Below are 15,000 nucleotides of genomic sequence, written 5' to 3' on the forward strand. Positions count from 1 at the left end.
TATCAATGTTATCAGCTCTGAACAGAGGAACAGCAAAGACAGTTTGTGGCAGGATTTTTAACTCAAAAATGGGAAGGAATACTACCAAATACTGCCATCTATTTAGTCTGGCACTCTACTGATTCTACTACTCCATTAAATTCCATATAATATATGATAACAATAATAATAATTTCAAGGTTTTGGCACAAGTCAATAGCACAAATTACAAGTCAAACAAGTTTCGGAGAGAGGTGACAGTCAATTACATCAACCTTAGTACTTGACTACTTCACTTTATTTCATCAAGCTTGAAAGGATGAAAGGCAAAAAAGGTGGGATTCAGAAGGTAAAGAGATGGAAGAAATGCTGCAAGACATTTTCCCCAATGCTTTAATGATTCTGCCAGCTAATGATAATAATAATAATATGCAAGTTAACAAATGCTATGAATATCACAAAGCTAAAAGATTAATGAAACAAATATAAATATACAAAATTAAAAATTACAAATCAGAAAAAAAAAAAAATTTTAAAGCTGCCCACATTTCCTTAAAATCCTTAAAAAAATTAAAAGACTAAAATAAACCTCAAACAAAAATAAAATATAAAAAAAACATACAAAGAAAATGGAAAAAATTCTTCCCATCAAGTTTTTAATTTTTTTTTGGTTTGTTCTAAATTGAAATTGGTGTCCTACCTGGTTGGGGATCATACTTCCTATGTATTTCGGATAACCAGTATCCGATAAGGAAGTGTTTATCCGATGTGTATTTTCTGGAACCAAGATTTTCTGATAATTGGGGTTTACCTGAAGTAAATATGACAAAGGCAAGAAAACAAACGTGAGAACCTGTTTCTTTAAAACATTTTTGGTAGGATTTTGTCTATTGTTCTTTGTTTAGATTTTTTGACATTTTTCTTTGGCTTATTATTATTATTATTATTATCATTATTATTATTATTATAATTATTATTATTATTATCATTATTATCAATTACTGCTACTACTGTAACGATTAAAGTGTGGAGTGTCAGAAACAATAAAAGTGCCAAACTTTGAAATGTTGTGAAGTGCTTACTTTTATTCCTCTACATTTTAGATTAAATATAATTATGCTAATTTACATTCTGAGTACAATTTCTTCTAGGATCAATAAAAACAATTATCAGTAAAATGCCAGGGTAAATTCACTTCCTGGGATTGAACCTCTCTCACATACATTTCAAACCTTAGGAAAATGTAAGAATTTTTTTATTGCTATTAAGCTTGCTCCCTAACCCTGAACTTCTGGGTTCTGTCCTGTTGCACGGCACCTTGGGTAAATGCCTTCCACTATAACTCTGAGTCGAACAATGCCTTGGGAATGGATCTGCTGGACAGAAACTGAAAAACCCATGATATGTATATATTTGTATTTATGTATCTGTGTGTGTGTGTGTGTGTGCTTGTTCCCCCATCTACCACTTGACAACTGGCATGTGACTTAGCAGTTTAGCAAAAGACACCAATAGAATAATACCAATAGTACCAGGCTTAAAAAAAAGAAAAAAAGAAGTAAGTACTGAGGTGAATTTGCTCAACTAAACCCTTTCAGGCCCCAGAATGGTCACAGTCCAAAGACTGAAACAAATGAACCATAAAAGACGTTGATATGACTCTCCATTGTAAGGGGGACGGGATTTGATTCCATTAATCCTACACCTGCCTTGTAGCTCTTACACCAGGAAAAATAAGTCCTCAACATCATCTTGATATTGCCATTAGCCAAAATAGTAAGCAGTTGATTAAACTCCCAACTGAATGTAAATTCATTTTTCTAGATTTTGAACAGGAAAGTTACTAAGATCAGTTTTGCTTTTCAAGTCATTCTTATAGGAAAGCCAAGAAAATAGGCTCCAGAATTACAGAAGAAGGATCAAATAAGCAATCAACCATCTCCCCTCACACTTCTCTCCCGCAAAAGGGAATCCAACTCCCTTCCTTCCAAGTCAGTATGAAGCACTACCACCACAGTCATTACTTTATCATCAATGATTTTTGGGTGTTGATGAGGGTTGTCAGAGATTGTCTACAATGATGCTGCAGAAGTATGGGATCTTATACGACTATAGATTCTGTATGATTCTGTATTCTAAAAATTCCTGAACATAGGTTTTAGATTAAATAAGGAAATGGTTTAGTCATATGTAAGAATATGAATGAGCATACAAAAAAGAGACTCATGGAAACCTAAGAAAGGCAAAGTAACTTTGAATTCAAAATGATCATCACACCTCATCAAAGCAGATTTCTCAGGTGCTACTCTAAACACAGACACCTATCACAAACCTTCCACAAACACAAGGAAAAATTAAATTAACCAACATAGGAACTGTAACCATCTAATATTAGTATTCCAGAATCTAGCAAGTAGAAGATTATCTCTTTTCTCATTGAATATGAAACTATTCTATAGAACAGCAGGTTATAAAAACATACCTCTAGAATCGAATGATATCAAGGAGAAACAAAATCATGTACACCTACGTAGACAACACCAAAGTGCAATAAAGCAGTAACAAAATATTAAAAAGCAAAATCACACAATGTCAAACATACTTCAGCACTAAAAACACAAGCATTTCTCCCCTGAATCAGTTACAATAAATTATTCAACAAACATAACAACAAAACCAACTGCAGCTCAACCACCAGCATCAAGATAGCCAAGAACCCTGATAATCAACATCGAGATCACATACAACTTGAGAAACCCAACCTCTTGCTCATCAAATGTGTCATGGAATATGCAAGTAGTGATTCTACAAAGCTGAAGTAACCACCACTGGGCCTACTTCTAAAACCAAACCAAAGAGGTTTATATAGGAAAGACAGAATTACTTTTAAGAGACAACAAAACAACCACACAACTAGTTTAGACATATACTGTAAAGAGAAATGCCACCAAAATATTAAACAACGCATGGAGCTTAAGCCACAATGCCAAAGAATTTAACAGATTGGAAAATACAAGAAAGATCCAAACTATATATATATACATCGAAATGAATGATGTTTATACGTGCAGAGCAGAGAAGAGTCTCATATTCTGGGAAACAAGAAACTCTTACACTTTAGCACAGAATTTTTTTTTTGGATATATTAAAATGTACATCGAGTGTTAAATACTGACTATTTGTTATGTAATTTAAATATAAACTACATTGTTGAATCATACATATAAATATATGCAGATGTGCCTGCAAAAATATATATATATATATATATATATATATATATATATATATATATATATATCAGTGGTTGATAGAGTGATATGAAATTATGAGGCTTCATGAATTTGTAAATCTTGTTAACATACATTTTGGAACATTGATGAAAATACTGTCTCCTGGAAAGCATGCTACAAAAAACAAAAATTAGAGAATATCTACATAGAATTTCACCATAAGATTCTTGATAATAATTTCTGGAAAAATTGACAAAGGTGATGAATAAAGAGTAAAACATGCAACCAGTGAAAAATTAAAAATCAAGTTTCAGTAGGGAAATATTTGAAGCACGATATAAAATAAAAATAACTTATTGTATAAAAGCCATTGAAATTTGTATATTTCTGTTTGTTGGTTTATATTCTGTTATTCCCTTGGCAAAAAATTAGGAATGAGAAAAAAAAGAGAACAAATCTCTAATTTCATAGGCAAGGTGTCTGAGGTGTAAGAGAAAAGAGAAGTGGTTCTTAAAAAATTTGATTCCCACAACTGTGCACATATACACACACACACACACACACACACACACACACACACACATATATATATATATATACATCTACAAATATATATGTACATATGTGTATGTGTGTGTGTGTGTGTGTATATATATATATATATACATATATATATATATATATATATATATATATATATATATAGGTGCAGGTATGACTGTGTGGTAAGAAGCTTGTTTCTGGTTTCAGTCTTGCTGTTAGGTACCTTGAGCAAGTGTCTTCTCCAATAGCTTTGGGCCAACCAAAGCCTTGTGAGTGGATTTGGTAGACAGAAACTGAAAGAAGCCTGTTGTGTGTGTGTTTGTTTGTGTGCGTGTGTGTTTGTTTGTGTGTGTGTGTGTTTGTGCATGTCTGTGTATGTATTTGTCTCCCATTGCTGCTTCACAATTGGTGTTAGTGTGTTTATGTCCCCGTAGCTTTTAAGGGTTTAACAAAAGAGACCAAAACAATAAGTATTAAGTTTAAAAAAAAAGTACTGGGGTCAATTCATTTGGCAAGGAACTCTTCAATGGCTATTTTTACCTCATCAAAACAAGCATAACTTTTTTGCATCAAAAATGACCAGCACACATTGTACAACACAACAAAGCAACATGACAGCTAAAAATAAAAAAATACACAACAACAAAACACACAACTGAATGTAGAAGAGGAAGAAGAAAAATGAAGGCTTTGCTGAACACTTAATAGAAGAAACTGTCTCACATACTCAGATAAGCAATTTAGAAGACAACAACAGCAACTATAGCAACTCTTACACAACGCCAAATACTGCAGTCTGATGATATAATAGACATGTGATTACAGACCTTCATTCAATGTTAAATGAAGACAAAACTTTTGTACTTATGAGAGTTAAAAGAAAAGCAATGAAGATGGAAGAACTGTTTAGCATTTCTTTGCCTCAGAAGAAGGTAAAGAAAAAGAATATTTATATATCTTTGTCTACGAAAAGATGGAAGTATGAAAATATCAAACCTTCCAAGACATCTCAGAAGAAATTATCTCAACCGAAATTGCTGTATGACTGAAAACAGTCAAAACAGTGACTAGCGGTACATTTGTGTCCTAGTTTCTGGGTCAAAGAATCCTAGAATTATATAAAAAGACATTGGATGATACAATGCAGACCAACAGCTAGTCATGACTTCTGTATCAGTATGATAGTGTAAGCAGGTTTAAAAGAAGGTTAGGGGACATCAAAATAGACTTGCAGATCCCATTGACCCCTGAAAGCTACAGAGCAATACCAGAGCAGTAGAAGGCACCAAGACAAAGGGCCCATGATTGGTGATACAGGATAAGAAAACCTGGTCACTATATTTGCTGGAACAAAACACACCTGAGAGCTAAACACCTGGAAGAACTGGGGAAACTCAGTAAAAAATAAGTAAAACAAAAACAATAAAGAGTAACAGCAACAACAAGAACAACAATCCCAAGTTTCCAGAGCAAAACTAGGCAGGATAGCAATGGAAATATCTTTCGGACCCGCATCACAAATGTATGAAGAAATACCTCATCTCCTAATGGCACCAACCTGTAGCACCATATTTCCATTGTACTATGAGAAAGAAATAATTACAGAGGAAAATATGAAAAAGGATAAAAAGAAAAAAAATTTACAAAGAAAGACACAAGACAAAGCAATGAAAATAGAGGAAAGAACAGTATTTTCTAAATGGCAACAAAATCCTTCTTCAAGAAAATAATGGAAAATATGCAGAAAACGAAGTTCAAAATCAAACAGACAGAATTATGCATTTGTTGTATGAAAGACTTTCAGAGGTTGAAATGATAATGTTGAGAATATGAACCACATGCAAAAGAGAGCCTGCTCATAGAATTAAAACCAAAGTGTTGTATCAGCTAAACCCCACATGCATGAACGCACATACATATATGCACCTAAACTCATTGTTAAAGGTTTGAGCTGTCACCCAATTCTCCCTCCAAAACACCCCTACACACAAACTAAACCTTCAAAATCACGTCCTCATCAACACATACATTTACTTATCCAGACCCTTGCTGTATCATAAGTAACACGGTGTTTTTTGGTGGAAAAGAGGGGGGGGGGTAAGTGCCAAGGGGTATAACTCTTGATAAATCACTTGCTTAATTATCTCCCATGACTTTTTTTTTCTCTCACAGCACCAGATGTGAAATTTTCTCACCTGAAGAACACATATATTATATAATATCTGGTGCAAAGCTGATGAGTAAGATTACCTGTAATATATATGTTATGCTATATACTTTGACTACTATATCTACTACATTGACAAGTATTGAGTGTCTATTTTATCTGACTCATACATTTTAGACAACTATTATATTCATATAGTTATTCTTTGTGTGTGTATGTTGGCACATGCATCTTCAAAAATCTAAATACATCTTCCCATATATGGTATGACATCTGTTATTCTTCCCACTGTGTTTGTAAATATCTTTTTCTCATACACCGTATCACTCTCTCATTCTTTCTAAATAGTAAAACTTATGGGGCTATTAAAAGAAGATTCTTAGAATTAAGGCCTTGTGATACAGCAACAGTTTTGTGGGGACCAGCTACAGCTGACAAAAGTTATTTCGATATACATTACTAGTGTTTGTCTTTATTTAATTAATCCTGGTGAATATTTGAACTCAGAACAAAGAGATAAGATTGCATGCCAGAAGTTATTCCATCAGATACTCTCCAGCATTTGCCAAATGAACACCAGCCATTTTGTGGCACTAATTTAGTAATAACAAGATCAAAGTGGAATGAAGTTTATGTGTGTGTGTGTGTGTGTGCGTGCATGTGTGTGTGTGCATGTATGGACAAATTTAGGGTGATAAAACGGCAATAAAAACGATGATAATAACAGTAACAAGAATAATAAAGAAAAAAGACAGAAACTTTAAGAGGGCTAAATTCTGATACAGGTAGACACACAGGTGCACGCAGACACACATACATTTACTCACATGGACATTTGTACGTGTTCACATAAGAAAGAAAATATCTGAGGAGAACAATAAAAAGCAAACTAAAAGAAAGAGGAATAAACAAAGCAAAAACAAAAATAGGGGATGAAAGATAATAAAACTAACCCGTACCGGTACCTGGGCTAGAGCTGGATGCTGGATGAGCGCAGCATGGTGAATGGCTGTAGCTGTTGCAGGGGCCAGTTCTGGGTAGGCCAAAGGATGAGGAGTCCAGGCTTCAGGACTTCCAGGGAAAAATGCTGCACCTAATTCTTCTGCGAAAGAAAGAAAAGAAAAAAACACAACAAAATAAACATCAGAAAAAAAAAAAGATCACAAAGCGATTTAAAAAAATGTAAACAATTGAAAAGTGAGAATGAGAAAAACATATTGATGTTGATAAACAGAAGCAGAGATGGTAGGGAATCGAACTCAACACGTGGTGTTTGGTTCAAACCTGGCTGTAGCCAATTTCTGCCTTTTATTGGTTCCTTGGTTAATTCAATTGGTTACACCCAATTGCCACACAAATTTGTGCTCTTGTATCTCTAGTAGGGAAAACAAAAAGACAAAGGGCAAAATAAACCCTTTGGGGGTAACTTGAACTCTGAATGTAGAGTGATGGAACTAAATACTGTTCCACATTTACTCTGCTTTTTCTTCTATTTTTACTCTTTTACAACAAGAGAGAATTTGTGATGATGGTGTGAATGGCCTCTTCCATGGGTACAGGTCACAATTTGTGATCAGAAGAACATCGACTGATTGAGTAAACTCGATTTCTCAACCTCAGCATCATGAAAAACAGGAGATTTGAACTGAAGAGGAATCTGCTGTGAATTGAACCAATCCACTGACTAAATAGCTGATACTTATACTATCAACTCCAGAGAGATAAAGCTGGTTGCAACTGAATTTGGGTTCAGATAATAGAAGAAGGAAAGCAAAAAGAGACAAATGTGTAACCATTTAGAGTAAACTTAGAACAAAAGTCAATCATCTGAATGGCCGAGTGATAAGACACACACACACACACACACACCCACACACATTAAAATGATTAATTCCATTCAAAAGAGTATTGACTCATAAGAAAAGTCTTGTCTCGTTCTACTCTTATTAAGCTTCTTCTCCACCACCACCACTGCCAGCTGGAGCAATATGTGATGGTGTTCAGGTAATTTGGATGTGGTGAGGTACACAAGGTTTTACAGTCAGTTGAATAATGCATCCCTGTTTTCAGTGTTACTCCTGACGACCTACATTGTATGGTTTTACAGCTGCCAAACACTTTACATCTGAATGCAGTTGACACTACAGACTTTTTTAAACAATATTTCATTTGCATTTATAGATAAGATACTCACGCCCTGTTAGTGGATGTATAATTGTTGGATGTGTTGCTGCCGGTTGCGGAGACTGCTGTTTAGGCTTTGTGACTTTTGTGTTACTTTTAGCAAATTCTAGCCGGAGAGTCTGTGGCAAATCGGGATCAAATTTTACACCCTGGAAAGAAACGTCAAAAAAATAATAAAAAATGTTAATTTCTAACCGAGCCATTTAGCTACGAATATTGGTGGAAGACACAGACAATTGTACTATTCCCAAGATAGGTGACAAATGTATAATGGAAGAAATGTAGTCAATTAAAGAGTTTCCAGTAAATGCTTTGAATTTGTTTTATTAACCCAAGAGGGGGGGGGGGGCAAATGAATCTTGTCAGAGTTGCATCAACAAGTGTGTATGTAATGTATGTGGACCAATATATATCTATATCTGTGTATATGGAGACGCAGGTATGCCTGCTTTAAAATCATCAGCTCCTGGCTCAATGCCACTGTGCAGCACTTTGGGGGAAATGTCTGTTACCATTGTGACCAAAGTCTTGCATGTGGAATTGGGTAAAGGTAAAAAAAAGGGCAGTGGAACTTGTTGGATCAATTGTAGCTATGATTCAAAGAGCCAATTTAGTCATCCACTGTGTCACACGTTTTGCCTTAATGGGTTACATTAAGACTATTAATGTATGTAGGATATTCACCCACTTACATAAAGGGGAACTCTAACTTACAGTATATCACACATTATTGTACTGATTCCCCTTAAGGACTACTCTGAGGGTACAAGTGGTTGTGCAATACTTGCATTTCTGTTATGTGATCTATTGTTTACCAGAATTCTAACACAAAATCAGTAATCAGTAACCAGAAAAGCATGGTTCAATTCCCATCGGTGGAATTTTTATTTGATATACGGAAAAGAGCGTGATCTTTTTTCTAAGTTTGTAAAGTTATGTAGAAGAATGACCGAATCACTGATAAGCTTTATTTGCAATCAGGAGGTGCTGGTTCAGTCCTACTATGCAGCATCTTGGACACATGTCTTTGGCCATAGCTTTTGTTGTCTCAAGCCTTTGTGATTGACACTCTATGGTTAGGAGCTGTTAGGATGAAGTGCCAGGGTTTTCACACATTGTTAAGTGGATTCTCTTAGAGAATTAAATTAATGGTGGAGGATTCAGCCCTTTACATGCTAATTCAATGAATGAGCTATTGACTGAACGACAGAAATATTTGTCTCCAAAGCCAATGAACATCTATTTCTATATAAAGATAATGGCATCACTGCATGTTTGGGAAGTTCAATTCCCAACTACATTATTTTGGGTTTTGGCATTTTGGACAAGGACATTATAGCCCTGGAACAACCTGGGACAATGTGAGTATGTGTGTGTGTGTGTATAAGTTATTTTATTATCATTTTTTTGTGTATGTTTGGTCAATGATTAGCTGTTGTTACACGTTGCACTGCTATTCTTGTGTAAGAATAAACAAACTTTAGGTTATTTCTTATACATAATACAACTTCAAACTGAATTTTTATATCTCAGTGTAGACTTAAAGTAAGAACAGGCTTATTCATAAAAAAGATTCCAACATTTTGGGGGGGGTGTGGTGTTCACCTAGCACACTAGGAATATACAACATGGTATGCATGAAAGATTTCTATAGGATGCATATTATGACAATAAAGTAAATGTATATAATACACATATAAAATACACATCATTTATATGAAATTCTTTAATCATTGTCATATACTTTGCAAGTGACTAGAAAGTTATACTAGCAACACAGACTAAAATTTGCCAACTACATATTGTGAGAGGCAAATGCAAACAGCTACATGTTTCCTAATATTTAATAGATTGTTGATAATTTAGAGGTGATACGTGTATATGAGCTACAATTACAGCCATCAGTGGTGAAATAGTGGAATACACTATCCAGTAATACAATGAACAGTTGTTGATGGTAGTCAGAGATCGCTGAATGTGGAAGATCCATGAAGACTGAAGACAACTGAGTTGAATGTGAGGTGTTGGCCATACGGAAATTTATTTAGCTGAGGTGGCATGTCAAAAACGTTATGACAGTGACTGGGCCTTAAAGACACCGAAAGGTGTCTTTCGGAAAGAGTTGCACTTGCTCGAGCACGTGGTGGGGGTTGGCAATGGATTCTGGGTAAAGATTAGCAGTTGCAAAAGGCAGGTAAAGAAATAGATGAAAAGAGGTGAGCTCAAACATTTATATCGCATTTGAGATGAGTGAAAGCATCTTGATGACAAGGAAGATGGGTGGTGGTGGTGGTGGATGCGATGATAAGGATGGCAATGAATAGAAACAACGTGCTGAGAAAATAAAGGAAACCTCTAGATTGGTTGTTTGATGTGCCTGGAGCACAAACCAAATCCTCCTTAAATTATACCTTATTAAGTTAAAAAAAGGAAGGCAATGTCAGACAATGTAATGTCTGGAACACTGAAATATGGGATGGTCATGGATCATATATTTTGACGATATACTTGCTCAGTCACACTTCACCTATGGCTGACTAAGTGCCATGTGCTCCGAAAGTCTGAGTGACAAAGAAAGACTAAAAAAAAAAAGACTTGGTGTGAGTCATGTCTGAGGTTGTTTATACGAACAAGATGAAAGATTGAGAGCAACAAGATGATGCATGGCATACCTGTCCAGTCTGCAGCAACAAGCAATAAAAGACCATAATATGACAACACACAGGTATGACGTGAACAGTATACGTGTTTGTCATGTTCCACCTGCACTTTACCTGCACCAATATACGAGTTAGAAAAAAGCTCTTGCTATAGAGGTTAAGGGTTAGGTGCAGGATTAAAGAGCAATGCTACTGGGTGACTGAGATATGAAAGGATACACATCAGCAAGTTGTTTTCTTCAAGGAATGCGATTAGTTCCCCTCTGAATATCCATTCCATGATTCTGTTGATGTGTGAAGTCAGAGGCATAAGGCTATAGTTTTTTGGCATCTGCTCTGCCTCCTCCTCTATGGATTGGGCATATTATTCCCTCCTTCAGCTTGCCATTTGCAAGAAAGCTCTGGACGAGAATCTGTAGAGGTTCCGCCAGGGCATGCTTACACAATTTGAGGAGGTTTGCTGGGAAACCATCAGAACCAGAACTGTGTATGGGTGACCTCAACTTTAATTTAGTAAGAGCCGCATCATGCCACATCAGTTAGCCATTAATCTAGTCGTGCTAGAGTGAACATACATTTAAGGCATTGCAAGCCAATGAAAGAAATATTTCAAAGAACATATTTATATGAAATTCTGTTTTAGATTGGAAAGAACTTTGTATGGAAACTTCTCTAATGTGAAAGTAGGTCTATTGGGGAAGATGGATTGAGTCACACATAATGTCACAAGCAGTACTGGTGTTTCAAATTGAGAAGAACATCCAGCAATGATGATATCAAATCTGGACAACTTTCCACAACAATAGATGATGATTACATTGCAAATGAGTTTACTGTGATGCATGGCAATTGTAACTTTTTTGATTTTGAAGTTTCTGGAGAAATAAGCATCTGTAAACGTTTGTGATAAAGGATTTTGAAAAGAAAATTGAAGATGCATTGTGTTAAGTAGAACTGAAACACAGTCAGACAACAACTGTTTAATCATATGGATGCTGATGAAGACTTTTTGAAAAGTGTCATAACAAGTGATGAAAATGGCTGAAGATACTAAAACAAAAATGCAATTGTCACAGTGGTATAGACGAATCTTGCTGTGACCCCCAAAAAGCATGTAAGAGCCATTTAAAAGTGAAAGTGACGATTTAGAATATTTTTTGACAGGAAGGCTTAAAGATTTTTACTTGGATGTGCTGAGGTGTTTGAGAGAAACTGTCAAAGGAAGCAGCTTGATGCATCATAGACAAACAAACCTGCATGCTGCACCATGGCAACGCCCTACCTTCGAATCACTGTTTATCTATGACATTTTAACAAGCTATGAGACATTCTCATCATTGTCATTGCCTCTGTGAAGTCCAACGCTTGGAAGGTGCTTTTTACATGCAACGTCAGCACAGGTGCTAGTTACATGACGCCCAGCATCAGCCACACTGCCTCCAGATGTATATATTTAGCATCGTCATCATCATACTAGGCAACTGCCTATGGTCCTACAATCTGGTGGCTGAAGAATTTAGACAAAATCTTTGATCTAATTAAAAACATGGAAGCTGATTAACAAAGACAGCTGGTGAGAATACGTCCAGAACAGAGGAGGAAGATATAAAGTTGGCAAAGGTGTAATGGAGGGTATTTGATGACCAGTCACAGGATTTTTATCACACAAAAAACCATGCCTGCGTTCAGGGAAACAAGTGAGGGTTGGCAACAGGAAGGGCATCCAGCTGATCAGCATCTGCCCCAATAAGTTCCATCTGGTTCATGCAAGCAGGAATGAGTGAATGTGATGATGATGATAATGATAATGATGATGGTGTGTGTGCGTGTGTATGCATACACACACACCTTTACAAGAGTTTGCTCGTACTAAGCCAAATTTTTACTACTTACACACACACACACACACACACACACACAGACTCACATGCACATACATAAAAAAGGAAATAATTGACAACTGTACAATAAAAGTGTAGATGTGTATTTGTGATGGTGTGTAGGTGTGAGAGAGAGAAATATATATAGTTCTCTCTCTCATATATATATATATATATATATATATATATATATATATATATATATACACACTGAGTGTGTTTGAGTGAGTGTGTGAATGTGTATGATGTGGAGTGTTAAATGTGACATGTGAGTTTTTTTAATTCAAAAAAGGAATTGATTAACTAACAACTGAGTTTTTTTTATGCGAAGGAGTGAATAATAATAATAATAATAATAATAATAATAATAGTAATAATGTTATTCAAAGGATGAAGAGTGGTAATAATAATAATAATGTTTCCTTAATTAACCCCTAAAGATTTCCAAAAAGGTCAGGGAGGGTGCAGGATGATACATAAAGTGTACAAAGAGTAAACTAAAAGAAACAAAGAAATAAAATAAGGAAGAATTCCTCAAAAGACAAGGGATCTTCTTGGACTGATCATGGAAACTTAACAAAACTAGTCATCCTGACAACTGGGGGCAAGTGCCCTCTCCTTACCTTCTAACTCCTTCCCCACCCCAGTCTACAGGTGCAAGTTCAGGACAAACCTTTTCACTTGAAACATCCTTGACACTTTCATCCCGCCTTTCAATGAATTTGAAACTTGGAAAAGATAAGGAGGACTTGGCCAAAGCGGAAGGTTTCCGTCTTCGACCCTTTCAGTCTTGTCCACCTCACAACCTCATTTGCCAAATCCATCAGACATAAAAGACTACCTGTCGCTCTCAGACAAACGAAGCAGCAGGACAATCTTCACAATGTTAATTCAAAGTTGGATGTTGAGAGCAGTGGGTAAAAAACAATTAACATTATTATTATTATTATTACCATTATTAGTATCATCAAATTATTAATGGTGTGTGTGTGATGTGTGATGATGTGTGATAACAGTGATTGTTACTAGACATAATTTCAGAATGCTGGAACTGTGTTTGGTAAACCACTGGGGAAATGGCTTGATTGAGAGATAAAAAAGTTGATAGGCAGAGAAATAGAAAGAGGAACTGAGTGTGTGTGTGTGTGAGTGTGTATGTTTGTGCAATAATAACAATGGTGATGGTTTCTAATTTTGGCCCACCATATTTGTATGGAAGAAGTACGGCTGATTTAATCAACCATAGAGCATGACTGGGTCTTCTTTCATCATCATCATCATCATCTTCTTCTTTTCAATGGAATGCAACAACAACTTGAAAGTTAAAGAAGTGAGAAAAACAAGACTTTGTGATGTTCAGTTTTTTGTCCTCAACAACACGAGTTACAAATGTGAAAGTTGTGAAGCCAGGACAAGGACACAGCCTGGCAAGGCTTTTGCCTTCTACTCTGCTGCAGTTACTACCACAACCGCCACCACTACCACAACCACTACCACAACCACCACCACTACCACAACCACTACCACAACCGCCACCACAACCGCCACCACTACCACTACCACTACCACTACCAATAATAATAATGATAATAGCATTAATAACAATAATGGTTTCAAATTTTGACACAAGGCCAGGGAGGGGGGCAAGTCATTGCATTGATACTGGTACTTATTTTATCCTTTTCTACTCTGGGCACAAAGCCTGAAATTTTCGGGGAAGGGGCCAGTCAATGAGATCGACCTCATTACGCAACTGGTACTTATTTTATTGATCCTGAAAGGATGAAAGGCAAAGTCAAACATGGTGGAATTCGAACTCAGAATGTAAGGATGGACAAAATGCCGCTAAGCATTTTGCCTGGCTTGCTAACAGTTCTGCCAGCCTTCCGCCTTGATAATCATAATAATAATAATCTTTTCTACTATAGGCACAGGTCTGAAATTTGGGGGAGGGGGAAGGTCAATTACATTGATCTTAGTACTCAACTAGTACTTATTTTATTGACCTCCGAAAGGACAAAAGGCAAAGTCAACCTTGGCAGAATTTGAACTCTGAATGTGAAGACAGATGAAATGCTGCTAAGCAATTGGCCGGATATCCAAAAGATTCTGCCAAGAATAGAACAGCAAAACTATTTCACTGAATTTGGAATTTAAGGAAAAATATTTGAAAATGTAGAGAACATTTATTTAAAAATATTAATTGAAACCCAACTAAATTATGAGAATGAATGTCTGCTAATATTTTTCTGTTTTTGAATGTTATATATATTTCTTTATTTTCCAACGGTTTAAATTTTTAGGACATCATTTTTGAGATGTCGCAATGAACAGTAGAACTTGCTGGCTGCTTT

General features: G+C 35.8%; 1 protein-coding gene across 47 annotated transcripts in view; it reads right to left on the bottom strand.

Annotated features, from left to right (window-relative positions):
• Positions 1 to 15,000, bottom strand: part of LOC106878922 (uncharacterized) — a 483,138-nt gene that overhangs the window by 52,500 nt on the left and 415,638 nt on the right. For 25 of the 47 annotated variants that reach the window (XM_089340213.1, XM_089340206.1, XM_089340209.1 and 22 more), the window contains 4 exons: positions 8,117 to 8,255; positions 6,876 to 7,024; positions 3,345 to 3,386; positions 680 to 790 (listed from right to left, as the gene is read on the bottom strand). In XM_089340213.1, the coding sequence (XP_089196339.1) occupies positions 680 to 790; positions 3,345 to 3,386; positions 6,876 to 7,024; positions 8,117 to 8,255 (441 nt within the window). The remainder of the gene's footprint in view (positions 1 to 679; positions 791 to 3,344; positions 3,387 to 6,875; positions 7,025 to 8,116; positions 8,256 to 15,000) is intronic. The other 22 variants (XM_014928278.3, XM_089340211.1, XM_089340205.1 and 19 more) reach the window with 5 other exon arrangements.

Source organism: Octopus bimaculoides, chromosome 23 (assembly GCF_046866305.1).
Source record: "Octopus bimaculoides isolate indiv1 chromosome 23, ASM4686630v1, whole genome shotgun sequence".
NCBI lineage: Eukaryota > Metazoa > Mollusca > Cephalopoda > Octopoda > Octopodidae > Octopus > Octopus bimaculoides.